At 42.1% G+C, this 17,154-nt stretch overlaps 1 protein-coding gene across 1 annotated transcript in view; it reads right to left on the bottom strand.

Moving 5' to 3' along the window:
* The window catches only part of NFX1 (nuclear transcription factor, X-box binding 1), an 86,885-nt gene that overhangs the window by 9,149 nt on the left and 60,582 nt on the right, over positions 1 to 17,154 (bottom strand). Inside the window, exons 14-18 of the mRNA XM_011926548.1 lie at positions 16,024 to 16,103; positions 11,295 to 11,525; positions 10,383 to 10,456; positions 8,584 to 8,685; positions 7,880 to 7,921 (exon numbers count right to left, since the gene is read on the bottom strand). Coding sequence (XP_011781938.1) covers positions 7,880 to 7,921; positions 8,584 to 8,685; positions 10,383 to 10,456; positions 11,295 to 11,525; positions 16,024 to 16,103 — 529 coding nt within the window. The remainder of the gene's footprint in view (positions 1 to 7,879; positions 7,922 to 8,583; positions 8,686 to 10,382; positions 10,457 to 11,294; positions 11,526 to 16,023; positions 16,104 to 17,154) is intronic.

The raw sequence follows: 17,154 nt of genomic DNA, 5'->3' as shown, positions 1-17,154 counted from the left end.
AGTAGAGACGGGGTTTCACCGTGTTAGCCAGGATGATCTCGATCTCCTGGCCTCGTGATCCGCCCGTCTTGGCCTCCCAAAGTGCTGGGATTACAGGCTTGAGCCACCGCGCCCGGCCTGCTGTACTCACTGCAAGCTCCGCCTCCCAGGTTTACGCCATTCTCCTGCCTCAGCCTCTGGAGTAGCTGGGACTAAAGGCGTCGCCACCTCGCCCGGCTAGTTTTTTGTCTTTTTTAGTAGAGACGGGGTTTCACCGTGTTAGCCAGGATGGTCTCGATCTCCTGACTTCGGGATCCGCCCATCTCAGCCTCCCAAAGTGCTGGGATTACAGGCTTGAGCCACCACGCCCGGCCTGCTGTACTAATTTATAATCCCACCAAGAGTGTATAAGTGTTCCCTTTTTTCTAATTGTTTTTTTGAGGCTGGGTCTGGCTCTTGTCGCCCAGACTGGAGTGCAATGGTATGATCTCAGCTCACTATAACTTCCTGGGCTTAAGCCGTCCTCCCACCTCAAGCTCTCCAGTAGCTGGAACTATAAGTGTGCCACCATGCCTGGCTAATTTTTGTATTTTTTGTAGAGACAGGGTTTTGCTGTGTTGCCCAGGCTGGTCTTGAACTCCAGAGCTCAAGTGATCTGCCGGCCTCAGCCACCCAAATGCTGGGATTATGGGCATGAGCCGCTGTGCCCGGCCCCTTTTTTCACTATAACATTTTTCTCTATGTATATATATATATGTATATATTTTTGGAGATGGAGTCTTGCTCTTGTTGCGCAGGCTGGAGCACAATGGTGCGATCTTCGCTCACTGCAACCTCCGCCTCCCGGATTCAAGTGATTCTCCTGCCTCAGTCTCCTGAATAGCTGGAATTACAGGCGCCCGCAACCATGCCCACCTAATTTTTGTATTTTTAGTAGAGACGGGGGTTTCAACATGTTGGCCAGGCTGGTCTTGAACTCCTGACCTCAGGTGATCCGTCCGCCTCGGCCTCCCAAAGTGCTGGGATTACGGGTGTGGACCATTGTGCCCAGCCTTTCTCTACAATTTTAAGTAGCTGCCATTATTATATACAAAATTGTCTCACCCTCCCCCAAAAATAAGAATGTGAGGTAATGCATATGCTAATTAGCTTTATTTAGCCATTCCACAATGTATACATACACATCATGCTGTAATACCATAAATATATACCATTTTTATTTAATAAAAAAATTTTAAAAACTTCATTTCTTTGCCTCTCCCCAGCATTATCTTGTTAGCATTTCTCATATTATTATTTTGTTTTCACACTTAACTGTTTTCATAGCTCAGTCTTCTAATTATGTATATCCCGTATTTTAATTATTTCCCATTTAGTGGAACTTTAACAGTTCCCCAGTTTCTCAATATTATATAGGACACAATTAATATCTCTGTGCAAAAAGCTTTGAAAATGTTTCCAGTTGTGGGGTACACGGAATGGACATAAGACTCTTGATCAATGTGGAGTAAGTGGTCTCCAGAATTGCCACTTTGTGCCCTAGCCATCAGTGTCTGAATCTCATGGCACCTCACCAACACTCAGTTATTTTATTTAAGATAGATTTTATCTCAGCACTTAGTACAATTTTCATTTACACTGCACCAGGAGTCACTTACAAGCTTAGTTCCCACAATAATCTGCTTCACATTGCTAGACTTCAAAAGAGGCTCAATTTTTCAAAAGAGGCTTACTTTTCAAATTTTCATGAGAATTTCTAGGGGAAGATCTTTTGATGTTTTGGTTAGTTGGCCACTAATTCAAATTTAAACACCAATAAAACCTGTCTGTGGGCTGAATTTGGCCTGCTAGTTTTTTATTTCTACAATAGAGATATACACACATGCATACACACATACATATATGCACAGGTGTATGTGTGTATATATGTGTGTGTATAGATAGATATAACTTTAGGTGGAATTTTCTTTAAATTTGCATTTTCTTCCTCTTAGGTTTGTGTGTATTTATGAAAGAATCTATATAGTAAGGGTCATTATGTCATCACCAAGATTGAGGAGAAATTCAAAAGGCTTTCAAAAATACCTAGTTTTAATCAATAACATTTACTGAGTACCTACTATGTGCCAAGCTCTTGTGCCAAGAGCTTTATGAGTATCATTTTTAATTTTAATGTATTAATCCTCACAACAACTCTGGAAGATAAATACTGTTATTGTCATCATTTCTAGATTTTTAAGAAACCTAAGGCTTACAGACAATATGTGACTTTCCCAAGGTCTCACAGCTAAGTGATTTGTGACGCTAGGATTCAAATCCAGACAATCTGACTCTAGATCTCTGGCTCTAACTAGTATACAATATGTCTTTCAACCACCAAAAGTATATTTCCATGTTTGGAGACCTTCTGTGTATTCACTATAGCATTTCTGAATACCTAGGACTCCTAATTTACATTCTGCAGCTGAGAACACTGACTGATGGTTCCTAAAGGGCAAGGATTTTGAACAGCACTCACTACAAAGTTATTGTAAGGGTCAAATCAAGGAAAATTTGGACAGCACTACTAGTCATCATATTACCTCTACACAATACGTAAAGAGGTACTATTAAAATTGCTGAAAGTCAAACTTCAAGGTAAAATAGGGCTATACTTTGTCTGCATTTGTCTAACATTTTATCTTAAAAAAATTTCAAGGACAAGTTATGATAATATTACAATAAACTTCTGTATACCCTTCACCTAAATTCTTCAATTATTAGCATTTTGCAGGGCTATTCAATTTAACCAATCTTTGCTAGAATCAGAAAGTTTGCCGGTCGTTGAATAAATGCCTGATAGCGTATCCTCAAATAACTTACTGCAGACATCATATTTAATGGTGAAATACTTAAAGTTTTCCCCAAGAGATGGAGGATTAGTCAGGAATATCTATCTATCTATCTATCTATCTATCTTTTTGTGAGACTCAGTCTTGCTCTGTTGCCTAGGCTGGAGTGTGGTGGCGCAATCTCGGCTCACTGCAACCTCTGCCTCCCAGGTTCAAGCAATTCTCTTGCCTCAGTCTCCTCAGTAGCTGGGACCACAGGCGTCCGCCACCACGCCCGCTAATTTTTGTATTTTTAGTAGAGACAGGGTTTCACCATGTTGGCCAGGCTGGTCTCCAACTCTTGACCTCAAGTGATCTGCCTGCTTCAGCCTCCCAAAGTGCTGAGATTACAGGCGTGAGCCACCATACCCGGCCAAGGAATATCTATTATTACCACCTTCCATTCAACAATATACTGAAGGCCCTAGCCAGTGCAATGAGGTAAGAAGAAGAAATAAAAGTTAAGAATTGGAAAGAAGGAAAAAAGATAAAAGAAAAAAGAAAAGAAAAAACAGGAATTGAAATTAAATTACTATTATTAGAAGACATGATTGTGTATATGCAAAATCCAAAAGAATCTACAGTATCAGAAATAAATGAATTTAGTAAGGTTGCTAAATAAGTCAATAAATATAAATTGTATTTCTAAATACCACCAACAAGCAATTAGAAAATACCAATTTAGGCCAGGTGTGGTGGCTCACACCTGTAAACCCAGCACTTTGGAAGGCTGAGGCAGGAGGATTGCTTGAGACCAGGAATGTGAGACCAGCCTGGCCAAAATAGTGAGATGCCATCTCTACAAAAAAAAAAAAAAAATTAGCTGGATGTGGTACAAAAATTCTAAAAATCATTAGCTGGGTGTGGTGGCATGCACCTGCAGTTCCAGCTACTTGGGAGGTGAGGTGGGAGGATCACTTGAACCCAGGAGGTAGAGGCTGCAGTGAGCTGTAATTGTGCCATTGCACTCCAGCCTGGGAGACAGAGTAAGACGCTGTATCAAAAAAAAAAAAAAAAAGTCAAGCCATTCATAGAATTTTTTCTGCTTTATCTGTGATATATTTTTATGCCTGCTGAAGCATATAAACATCTTCTGTAACACATTTCTAAAACGAGCATTTGCTTTAAAATGAAGGCCTTGTAATTTGCATTTTTTCTTGAGGATGTCAACCTGGTCAAAAACAAAATAAACAAAACCCTTGTCACATTACATAATAATAATTTTAAAAAAATTAAAAGTTGGCCAGGCGCGGTGTCTCACACCTGTAATCCCAGCACTTTGAGAGGCCGAGCTGGGTGGATCATGAGGTCAGGAGATTGAGATCCTGGCTAACATGGTGAAATCTCATCTCTACTAAAAATACAAAAAATTAGCCGGGTGTGGTGGCGGGCACCTGTAGTCCCAGTTACTTGGGAGGCTGAGGCAGGAGAATGGCGTGAACCTGGGAGGTGGAGCTTGCAGTGAGCCGAGATCGCACCACTGCACTCCAGCCTGGGTGACATAGCGAGACTCTGTCTCAAAAAAAAAAAAAAAAAATTACAAGTAATACAAGGAAAAAACCCATCTATAGTAGCATCAAAAATCAAGAAACAAATCTACCAACAGAACACAAAATCTATATATAGAAAACATAAAGTATCATTGAGAGAAATCAAAGAAGACATGAAATGCAAGAATACACCTTCCTCATGGATTAGAAAATTCAATACTGTAAGGATTGCAAATTGACCTACAAGTTAAATACCAACTCAATCAAAATCCCAGCAGGTTTCTTGGGTACATATTATAAGAAGTCAATTGTGAAATATAAGTGGATATGGGCTGGGTGCAGTAGCTCATGCTTATAATCCCAGCACTTTGGGCGGCCAAGGTAGGAGGTTTGCTTGAGCCAGAAGTTTGAGACTATCCTGGTCAACATAGTAAAACCCCATGTTTACAAAAAAAAAAAAAAGAAAAGAAAAACTTAGCCAGTCGTAGTGGTGTGTGTGCCTATAGTTCACCTATTTTGGAGGCTGAGGCACGAGGATCCCTTGAGCCCAGGAGTTCAAGGGTGCAGTGAACTATGATTGTGCCATTACATTCCAGCATGGGTGACAGAGCAAGATCCTATCTCAATAAATAAATAAATAAATGAAAAAGACATTAAGTTGAAATGTAAAGGGCTAAGAATAAAGAATAATCAAAGACAATATTGAAAAGGAGTCATGGTTGAGGATATATACTACCAGATATTAAGACTTGTTATAAAGGCACAGTAATTAAGACAGTGTGATACTAGTGCAGTCGAACACGATGAGCTCAGAAATAGACTCACATACATATATTTGATATACTTTTATTTATTTATTTATTTATTTAATTTTATTTTTTGACACGAAGTCTTGCACGGTCGCCCAGGCTGGAGTGCAGTAGCATGATCTCGGCTCACTGCAAGCTCCACCTCCTGGGTTCACGCCATTCTCCTGACTCAGCCTCCCGAGTAGCTGGGACTACAGGCGCCCACCACCATGCCCGGCTAATTTTTTGTATTTTTTAGTAGAGACGGGGTTTCACCGTGTTAACCAGGATGGTCTCGATCTCCTGACCTCGTGATCCACCCACCTCAGCCTCCCAAAGTGCTGGGATTACAGGCATGAGCCACCGTGCCCAGTCTATTTTTGTTTTTGTTTTTTGAGACAGGGTTTCACTCTGTCACCAAGAGTATAGTCCAGGCTGGTGATCACGGCTCACTGTAGCCTCAGCCTTGCAGGTTCAAGCAATCCTCCCACCTCAGCCTCCCAAGTAACTGGGACTACAGGTATGTACCACCACACCTGGCTAATTTTGTTTTATTTTTTGTAGAGATGAGGTTTTGCCAAGTTGCCCAGGCTTACAGGTGATTTATGACAGAGGTGGCACTGCAGAGTGCTGGGAAAAGGACAATCTTGGTACTTGTCAAATGGATATTTGCATGGAAAAAAGCTGAATTGTAAACTCTCCTTATCCATACTCAAAAAAATCAGTACAGGTCAACTGTAGATTTAAAATGTGAAAGGTAAAATAACACACTTTCTAGATAGTAACAGAATATCATCATGGCCTCAGGATAGACAAATTTTTCTAAATAGGACATGAAAAATGCTTATTAAGAAACTCAAATAAACTGGACAATATTAACATAAAAATTTCTGTTTATCAAAAGATATCAAGAGTTCTTCAGCTTCTGGGATTAAAAAAAAGGCATCAAGAGAGTAAAAAATGAAGGTACAGAGTGCAACAAAGTACTCACAATGTATACAGAAAGCCAACAAAAGACTCATATTCAGAATACATAAATAATTCCTACTAATCAATACAAAAGAGCACAAAAAAATAAGCAAAGGACTTGTATAGGCACTTCAAAAATGAGGCTATCCAGTGGCCAGTAACTATAAGAAAGGTGCTCAATCTCTTAAGTCATCGGGAAAAAAGAAATTAAAAGCTCAATGACATCTTGTTATACACATCTACAAAGTGGCTAAAATTAAAAAGACTGACAATTCCAAGTGCTGACAAAAATGTACAGCAATGGGAATTATCCTTTGCTGGTGGGAGTGTAATTTGGTACAATCACTTTGGACACTGGCAGAATCTACTAAAGCTGAACATATGTAAACCCTATTAATCAGCAATTCTACTTCTGGCTTACATCCAACAGAAATGTACAGAAATATAGAGCAAAGCAAGTTTAAGAATGTTCTGGGCCGGGTGTGGTGGCTTGTAATCCCAACACTTTGGGAGGTGGAGGCAGGTGGATCACCTGAGGTCAGGAGTTTTGAGACCAGCCTGGCAACATGGTGAAACTCCATTTCTACTAAAAATAGAAAAATCAAGCTGGGTGCGGTGGCCCATGCCTGTAATCTCAGCACTTTGGGAGGCTGAGGTGGATGGATCATGAGGTCAGGAGATAGAGACCATCCTGGCCAACACGGTGAAACCCTGTCTCTACTAAAAATACAAAAAAATTAGCCGGGTGTGGTGGCAGGCATCTGTGATCCCAGCTACTTGGGAGGCTGAGGCAGGAGAATGGTGTGAACCTGGGAGGCAGAGCTTGCAATGAGCTGAGATTGCACCACTGTACTCCAGCCTGGGCGACAGAGCGAGACTCCGTCTTAAAAAAAAAAGCACAAAAATCAGCCAGACATGGTGGTGCGCGCCTGTAATGCCAGCTACTCTGAAGGCTAAGGCAAGAGAATCGCTTGAATCTGGGAGGCAGAGGTGGCAGTGAGCCAAGATCATGCCATTGCACTCCTGCCTGGGCGACAAGAGCAAAACTCCATCTCAAAAAACAAAAAATTCTTAATAGCTTTATTTGTAATAGTCTAATACTTAATACAAAGATATCCATTAACAGTAGAATGGGTAAATGAATAGTGATACAAAAAAAACATGCAGGAATAAAAATGAATAAAGCATTGCTACATACAACAACAGAAGTGAATGTCACAAAAATGTAATGAAAGAAGCCAGACAAAAATAATACAAACTACATGATTTCATCACCTACATAAAGTTCAAAAACTAATCTAAAGAGAAGTTAGGATAGAGGTTTTACGTTTATGTAGAGTACAAGGGACAGTTCTGGTAATTATCTTTTCACCTGAGTGCTTAATTACACAACTGTATTCATTTAGTGACGATTCACTGATCTGCACACTTCCAATCTTCACTATGTATGCTAAACTTCAATGAAAAGTTCACTAAACATTGTTTTAAACCTCTTTTCTCTGAGTCAGGAAGCTGGCCAGTCCCTGAACAAGTATGCTTGGTATGATGTTTATATCATGCCCAAAACCACACAGCTCATGTTTCTCAATATACTGAAATCACCTGAGTGATTATCCTTAAGACAATTCAATTCTTGGTAACAGCATTTCTCTTGCTCTTTGATAACAGTAAAAGACGCAGCGCAGTGCTGAGTGAATGTCTGATGTTTGAAGGGTTGCTCCCTTCCATTAATTTCACAGAGCTCAAGGGCAAGGAGATTAAAAAAGCAACTGAAACTACTTACTTTTTCCTTTCCAAGGCTGAACACTCCTCATCACACTCCAGCCTGGATAAGCAAATGAAAAAAAAATAAAATAAAATCAGAGTACTGGCTGTACAGCTCTTATCCAGCAAGAAAAGAAAGTCTCAGTCAACCTGGAAGCGCAGCTGACTCTTGCCAAAGAACATTCCCTCAGGCCAGGAAGCAGCCTGTGAGGCCACCTGCTCTTCAGTTTCCATTAGTACCCTTGCCCTAGAAATACCATTTCCCCAGGGACCCCAATCCAGGGATGGCTGGATGAGGTCCCTCTCAAGGACAGGTGGGATGGCCTCTGTTATGGAGCCTAGGAGTCCTCCAGTGGCCTCAGAGTGTTCCCTGGCTGCTCAGCCCCAAATGCTCCACAGGTGCCCCTCTTAACAGCCCAATCTCCCACTCCAGAGACAGTCATCACTCTGGGTTCTCTATTCTCATATGGGTTAAGGTAAACACATATAGGTCTCTGCTTCCTTTGGTTACTGTGAGGCCTGGAAAAGTCTCCTCTAGTCTTAGCTATCTCCTGAGTAGGATGCATTGGGGATGGAACGGATGTCTCAACATCAAATTGTCTATTGAATACTTATTATGTATGCAAGGCTCTACTATGAAGTACTGAGATAAATGAATAATCCCTGCCCTCTAATTGAAGTCTAATTGAAGAAAGAGGCACATATATGCATTTTAAAAATTACCTGGCTTGATGAACTTCCTTTTTGGTAATTAACTTGCTGATCTCCACTGAACCTCCAAGCTGCATGTCTGTTATTTTAGAGGCCATGGAAATTGCAGCTATTCTGAAATATAAAAAAGAAAGGGAAAAAGAGGCATTGCAGTTTCACAAGAACCTCCTTATACTTGGGATACAGAAGACCTCTTTAAAAGCAAATCTAGGCCGGGTGTGGTGGCTCATGCCTGTAATCCCAGCACTTTGGGAAACTGAGGCAGGTGGCTCACCTGAAGTCAGGAGTTCAAGACCAGCCTGGCCAATATGGTGAAACCCCATCTCTACTAAAAATACAAAAAACTAGCCGGGCATGGTAGCAGGCTCCTGTGATTCCTGCTACTCAGGAGGCTGAGGCAGGAGAATCACTTGAACCTGGGAGGTGGAGGTTGCAGTGAGCTGAGATCACCCTATTGCACTCTAGCCTGGGCAACAAGAGTGAAACTCCATTTCAAAAAAAAAGCAAATCTATCACATGAAAACTGGTGTGGCCTTGGAAGCCCGGCTACTATGAACTACCGATATATCTATGTCATATCTCTTCAATTATATTCAAAGCAGCTACATGGGAAGCGATGAGGTGACTCAAACCCTCAGTATTCCCTAGAGCAACACTTGGCACTTAGTAGGTATTCAAACACAGCCAATCTGATGTGTGCATCCTCTTAAAGTCCTATATCCATGGCACCTCTCCCCATCTAACCATATATATATGATATATAAATTATAATACATCTTATATATTATACATATATATAAAACCATTCATTCTCTAACATCTCCATCTCAGCACTCAGATCCCTATATGGCTACACAGGTCCCAAGACTTCAGGAAGCTGCAGAGATACCTCACAGAACAATTAGAAACCCTCACACCGGCCGGGTGCGGTGGCTCAAGCCTGTAATCCCAGCACTTTGGGAGGCCGAGATGGGTGGATCACGAGGTCAGGAGATCGAGACCATCCTGGCTAACACGGTGAAACCCCGTCTCTGCTAAAAAATGCAAAAAACTAGCCGGGCGAGGTGGCAGGTGCCTGTAGTCCCAGCTACTTGGGAGGCTGAGGCAGGAGAATGGCGTAAACCCTGGAGGCAGAGCTTGCAGTGAGCTGAGATCCAGCCACTGCACTCCAGCCTGGGCAACAGAGCGAGACTCCGTCTCAAAAAAAAAAAAGAAACCCTCACACCAGAAGGGCACAGGGCTTAGCCCTGGCTGTGCCAATGACAAATGGTGGGATGTGAAAGCAATTCACCTAACTTCAGGACATCTTCCCTTCTTATCTCACAATGTAATATGACCAAAAGAGAGAAAAAGAGAAAGAGGAAGGAGGAAGTGGAAAAATTTAAAAGTTATTTTACACACTAAAGTTAGGGAAGAAAAGGTACATAAAGCAGCACTTTTTCTTTGAACTAGAGAAACTAGATTCTTAAAAATGTATGTAAACTTTCTAGCCAGGTGTGGTGGCTCACTCCTGTGATCCCAGCACTTTGAGGGGCCGAGGTAGGAGACCAGCCTGGGAAACAGGGCTAGACCCCTCTCAATAAAACAAAACAAAACAAACAAAAAAACCTTTCCAGCTTTTAGAAAAGGTGCAAGGATACTATGATAAACACATGTATCTGTGCAGTGGTGTTTACAACTGATCACAACCAGTTACAGACTTGTTTCTTCTCCACTCCCACTGATTCACTTGATTAGCTTTAAAAACAAAACAAAACACACATATCTGTTTCACCTAGGTCACCAGTTGTTAACATTTAAGTAACACTAACCTTTGATAAGTACTAGATGCTTCAGAGCAAATCACCATCTCTTTTCTTCGTCCACATTCACACTGTAGCTCTACCTGAAGTCAGATGACATGCAACGACTTTTAGCACACTGGAACCATGTGAATAAAGCAGTTTTCACTCTTAAATCCTCTCTTAAACCATAGTAGAGACTAGAGAGTCAGTGGGTGGCCACTCTCCAAGCTGGAAGAAGCTAACCACACATGCAAACTGACACAGTTGCAGACATGCTAGAAGTGCCCCATCCACAATGCCCCCTTTTGGAAACCACCTCTGCTCTTCATCCTGGCTGAAGGGGCGGGCCTGGGATGAAGTTTTTATCATCAGAGACAGATGCTTGCCCTAGGCCCAACTGTGGCCTAGCCAACTCCACCTCCTCAAGGTGGCCACACTTGATCCTTTAGACCAGGCTAAAACTCCCATTTACCTGCTCTCATAGCACCCTCCACAAGGCTTAAACTACTCCCTCATGACACCACAGCCATAGTTAGTTATCTAAGCAATAACTGAATATCTGTCCCATCAGGTAGTGAGGAACCATGTGTCTCTTGTTCACTAATTTATCCCTAGCACCTCATACTACGTCTTGCACAAAAGACATTTATACATTTATTAAATAAATGGAGTAAACAATCAGTGTCTATTGAGAATCTGATCCAAGGGAGACACAGACTGTAGTCTGGTGGCAGTGGGTACCTGCTGAATCAAAAGGCCATACCAAGTTTGGCAGGCAGAAACCTGTGTGACTGACTCTACCTTTCTCTAACTTGTGGTTTTTGGCAACCAATGACCCCTGATTAAGATGCATGCCCAGGGGCTACTGTAGACAGTTCTGGACTCACTAGTAGCCTCAGAACCACAGTCAATGCTCCATCTGTGGCCAGAAATACCCACCTTGGCTTTACAAGCAGTCACAGCGCAGGGTGAGCTGGTATGGCAGGGTGCCATACACGGGTGACCACAGTCAGCTCTGGGGGTGGTGCAGGGCTGCTTGCAGGCCTCATCCACAAGACACTCCCCTTTGTGACAGAGTCTCTGACATTTGTGCATCCCACATGGTAGCGTGGCACTGCAGGGTAATCCGCAAGAGATATCAACCAGGTGACAGGGGATGTTGCTCCGAAACTAGGAGAGACAGAAGTAGTCAGATTCTCATCTCCATATGGGATTTGGGGTGAGTTTTAACTTTCTCTTAAAACATTTCTGAGCTTATAGCAGGTTTTTTTTTGTTTGTTTGTTTTTGTTTTTCTGATAAAGGGTTTTACTCTGTCACCCAGGCTGGAGTGTAATGGCATGATTATGACTTTCCTGGGGCTCACGTGATCCTCCCACCTCAGTCTCCCAAGTAGCTGGAATTGCAGGTGCATGCCACCACGCCTGGCTAATTTTTGTATTTTTTTTTTAAGAGATGGGGTTTCACCATGTTGCCCAGGCTGGTCTCGAACTCCTGAGCGGAAGCAATCCACCTGCCTAGGCCTCCCAAAGTGCTGAGATTACAGGTGTGAGGCACTGCATCTGGCAATAATGGTTTGTATTTATTTATTTATTTATTTTGAGAGGAAGTCTCACTCTGTTGCCCAGGATAGAGTATAGTGGTGCCCATCTCGGGGCTCAGTGCAACCTCCACCTCCAGGGTTCAAGGGATTCTCCAGCCTCAGACTCCCGAGTAGCTGGGATTACAGGTGTGTACTACCATGAGCAGCTAATTTTTGTATTTTCAGTAGAGACTGGGTTTCGCCATGTTGGCCAGGCGGCTGGTCTTGAACTCCTGACTTCAAGCGATCCACTTGCCTCAGCCTCCCAAAGTGCTGGGATTACAGGCGTGAACCACCACACTCAGCCCAGTTTTTAAAATAAGAATTATTATTATTTTAATTTTTAGAGACAGGGTCTCACTATGTTGCCTAAGCTGGACTTGAACTTCTGGGCTCAAGTGATCCTCCTGCCTTAGTCTTCTGATTAGCTGGGACCATAGGTACATGCCACTACATCCGGCTTAAAAGCTGTATTTTTAAAAAAGCTCTATTTATCTGGAAAAAAATCACTTTGATTTTCAAAGTCTGAAAGGTTAGTTTGAGATGAAGAAAACAAACCTTAACTTTATTTAATAATCTCTGTTATGACTCAAAAGGATTTGTAGCAGAAGCCAAAAATGTGATCTGGGACATAAACTTTCCAAAGTGACAACAAACAAATGTAACTAGATAACTAGGGAGTGCTTGAAAATGCTATGACTAACTGGGAGGGGCAGATAATCTTTTCCCTCCTTTCTGAACTGCTAAAGCAGAGTCAATAGACTAACTCTTATAGACGCGGGGGTGGAAGGCAACCTTGGCCCAGGGTTCTGAGACTGAGGGCCATTTTTTTTGTTTGATTTTGCTTTTTTTTTTTTGAGATGGTCTTCCTCTGTCGCCCAGGCTGGAGTGCAACGGCGCGATCTCAGCTCACTGCAACCTCCACCTCTCAGGTTCAAGCGGTTCCCCTGCCTCAGCCTCCCAAGTAGCTGAGACTACAGGTGTGTGCCACCATGCCCAGCTAATTTTTGCATTTTTAGTAGAGACAGGGTTTCACTATGTTGGCCAGGCTGGTCTCAAACTGCTGATCTCAGGTGATCCACTTGCCTCAGCCTACCAAAGTGTTGGGATTACAGGCGTGAGCCACTGTGCCCAGCCTGTTTTGCTTTTTTTTGAGGCAGAATCTTGCTCTGTTGCCCAGGCTGGAGGGCAGTAGCACAATCATGGCTCACTGCAGCCTTGAACTCCTGGGTTCAAGTGATCCTCCTGCCTTAGCCTTCCAAGTAGCTGGGCATACAGGCATGCCACTAAATCCAGCTAATTTTTGTATTATTGTAGTCAGGATCCCACTGGTTGCCCAGGCTAGAAGGCTGTTTTCTGCAATTAAATACTTAACTCTCCTCATGTCTCCCAACTCATGGTCTCCACAACTTCAGGCAGTCCTGTCCTTTAAAAAATTTAGAGAAAACAGGCCATGGAACCCCCAACTCATTTTTTTTTCTTGAAAAATGGCCTGTTACCCGCTTCCTCACCATAGGAAAAAGCTGCTGAAATTTTACTCTTGTAGGACCAAAGGCTAGTCTTATATATTCACTCAAATTCTTTCATGAACCCTCGAAATGAGGGATGTACTTCTACTGCAGTGACACACAACTTCTCCCTTGAAGATACCTCCAACATCTAGGACATACATGTTTCCCATTGCACTGGAATCCATATTTTGGTGGAATGTAGTTCTCAATCATTAAACACTTACGTATTCTACTACCAGGGCAATGGGGATAATTTTCGCCGATGCTCTGCCCTGTCATCCTCTCCACATTACTTTCTTCTCGCTACCCTTTAGGACGTTAATTCTTGCAAAATACCTGGAGAGCCCTTCCATCCTCCTTAGCCCTCTGTATTTCCCACATTACTGCTATTGTCTGCTTTCATGCCTGCCTCCCGACCCAAAGTGAAGGCTTCATAAGGGCAAGGGTTAGTTTCATTCACTTTCAAATCACCCAAACCTAGCCTGTTACCTAGCACACAGTAGGTACTCATACTCGTTATCTGTTGAATGAAGTCTGAATAAGCCATCAACACAAAGATAACACATTGATGTTTTAGAATGGATAAACTGGAAAAGGTGAGATACATAGAAAAGAATAAATACCAAGGACTTGAGAACCACCCACAGGAAATCAGTGGAGGAATATATGTCCATGAAGATAAAAGAATATGGCATGTTGTTATAGATGTCAAGAGAGTTTCATGAAATGTTGGCCAATACATCATGATGCAAAATAAGCAGGTTACAAAACAGTATCTTTTTTTTTTTTTTTTTTTGGTATAGGACAGTTGGAATGTAGAAAACAGTATCATCTTAATCAGAGCAAGGAAAAATGTGTATCACATGTCTGGTGGTTTATATGCCAGAATGTTAGAGTATTTCTTTCTCAGTAGCAGAATTAAATCTTTTCAACTGTACAATAAATATGCATTTTTTTTATAGGACTTCACTTTATTGCATTTCATAGATATCACATTTTTTACAAATTGCAAGTTTGTGGCAACCCTGTGTCCAGCAAGTCTATCTGTTCCACTTTTCCAACAGCACATGCTCATTTCGTGTCTGCGTCACATTTTGGTAATTCTCGCAACATCTCAGAATTTTTCATTATTCTATCTGTTATGGTGACCTATGATCAGTGATTTTTTTTTTTCCTTTTTCTTATTTCAATAGTTCTTGGGGAACAGGTGGTGTCTGGCTACATGGATAAGTTCCTTAGTAGTGATTTCTGAGATTTTGGTGCACCCATCACCCGAGGAGTGTACATTGTACCCAATGTGTAGTTTTTAAAATTTATTTATTTTTTTTTCGAGACGGAGTCTTGCTCTGTTGCCCAGGCTGGAGTGCAGTGGCACAATCTTGGCTCACTGCAACGTCCGCCTCCTGAGTTCAAGCAATTCTCCTGCCTCAGCCTCCCAAGTAGCTGGGATTACAGGGATGCACCACCATGCCCAGCTAATTGTTTTAGTAGAGATGGGGTCTCACCATGTTGGCCAGGTTGGTCTCGAACTCCTGACCTCGTAATCTGCCTGCCTCGTCCTCCCAAAGTGCTGGGATTCTAGGCATGAGCCACCATGCTCGGCCCCAGTGTGTAGTTTTTTATATCCCTCACCCGCCTCCCATCTTTTCCCTAGAGTCCCCAAAGTCCACTGTATCATTCTCATGCCTTTGCGTCCTCATAGCTTAGCTCCCACTTATGAGTGAAAACATACGATGTTTGGTTTTCCGTTCCTGAGTTACTTCACTTAGGATAACGGTCTCCAAATCCATCCAGGTTGCTGTGAATGCCATTATTTCATTCCTGGCTGAGTAGTATTCCATGGTACGTATATATATATATATATATACACACACCACAATTTCTTTATCCACTTGTTGATTGATGGGCAGTTGGGCTGGTTCCACATTTTTGTAATTGTGAATTGTGCCGCTATAAACATGCGTGTGCAGGTATCTTTTTCGTATAATGACTTCTTTTCTTCTGGGTAGACGCCCAGTAGTGGGACTGCTGGATCAAACGGTAAATCTACTTTTAGTTCTTTAAGGAATCGCCAGTTTTCCACAGTGGTTGTACTAGTTTACATTCCCACCAGCAGTGTAAAAGTGTTCCCTTTTCACCACATCCACGCCAACATCTATTATTTTTTGATTACTGCCATTTTTGCAGGAATAAGGTGGTTATTAAAAAGAAAAAATTGGTGTTTTAAAGTAAAATGATTGGAACAGACAACAGATCATTGGTTTTCAGGGACTGGAATTGGGGACATTGAGTACACAGGGGCATGAAGGATGTTTAGGGGTGACTGAACTGTTCTACATCTTGATTGTGGTAGTGGTTTGATGGTATGTATGCTTTTGTTAAAACTCATGGATCTGTACAATAAAAAGGGTAAATTCTGTTGTATGCAAATTACATCTTAAGAAAAAATTTTTAAGCAATGGAAAGCTTTTACTTCTGAATGTATTTACTTTGAGAAACAATGAGACTAACAATTCTTAAGTACTAAAATCATGAAGCTCTGCCTGGAACAATGAGCACTTGAGAGAGAAAACTTACCTCATGCTTGCCCATGCACCACTTCTGAGTTAGGAAAGTGCAAGGGGGACACTTCTCTTCACTATGACAAGAATGATATACTGCAGAAAGAGAAAGGTAACTTTAGGAATACTTTCGAAATAAAGCCACATAAACCATTATACATCGCATAAATGGCATACAGCATGAAACTTTTAAATTCAGAAACTGGGAGTACTTTTAAAAAATGGTCACAGGAAAGTAAAAAGTACCTGACTTTATGTTAAAGTGTTGAAGGACAAGCATGAGTGAGAAAAAGAAACCCAACCAAGGCGGAAGAGACATGCCCAAACAGAAGCAGAGGAGGCAGCTTTCTCATCTCATCTCTTGCAGCACAGCCATATGGTCCATTCAATTCTACTATGTCATTCTTTTGGCCCTACCTTAACAGCAACTGCTCACTTCTGCTTAGATATCTTTGCTATTAATTTCATCTAAAATGCTTCTGCTGATTCCTTCCAATTTCATTACTGCTTATAAGGGGAAGTTCATCAAAACTCACCTCCTACAATGAAGCTTTCCTTGGCTGACTACACTCTAGCCTGAGCTCCCTCACACTTCCTGGTGTCTCAGTTCCTACACAGATGGGTTGCTGCCACATTATTTAGCCCATCTGCATGTGAAGGGTGGTTGTATCATGTGTATTGAACAACCATTCTCCTCCTCGCAGGGAGAACGTAAGAACCTCACGGTCACGGGGTATTTTTCTCTTCCTCTGAAGTTCCCTCTGTGTCTGACACCATGTTAGAAATACAGTAAACACTTAAGAAAATGGAAATGAATGGGGAACAAAATAGGCTAAAACAACACAATTCACAAATGGTGAAGTTCTTACTATGGATCTTGCCCAGCAGGATTTGGGCTTCATCTGTAACACCTGCAAGTAAGTGTAAAGGAGGGAACGGGTGGGGACTGGCCTGGGCATGTACTTCATGCTGGTATGAATGCCACAGGAGGGGCTTTCAAACTATGCTGGGAGGACTATCCTAAGATTCCCAAGGAAGGAGGGAACATTCCACTTAATGAAGAATTTAAGGCCAGGCGCGGTAGCTGAAGCCTGTAATCCCAGCACTTTGGGAGGCCGAGACGGGCGGATCACGAGGTCAGGAGATC

The sequence above is a fragment of the Colobus angolensis genome, unplaced genomic scaffold (genome assembly GCF_000951035.1).
Source record: "Colobus angolensis palliatus isolate OR3802 unplaced genomic scaffold, Cang.pa_1.0 Scaffold690, whole genome shotgun sequence".
Lineage (NCBI taxonomy): Eukaryota > Metazoa > Chordata > Mammalia > Primates > Cercopithecidae > Colobus > Colobus angolensis.
Note: the sequence above shows the minus strand (reverse complement) of the source record. Positions and strands in the feature narration are given on the sequence as shown.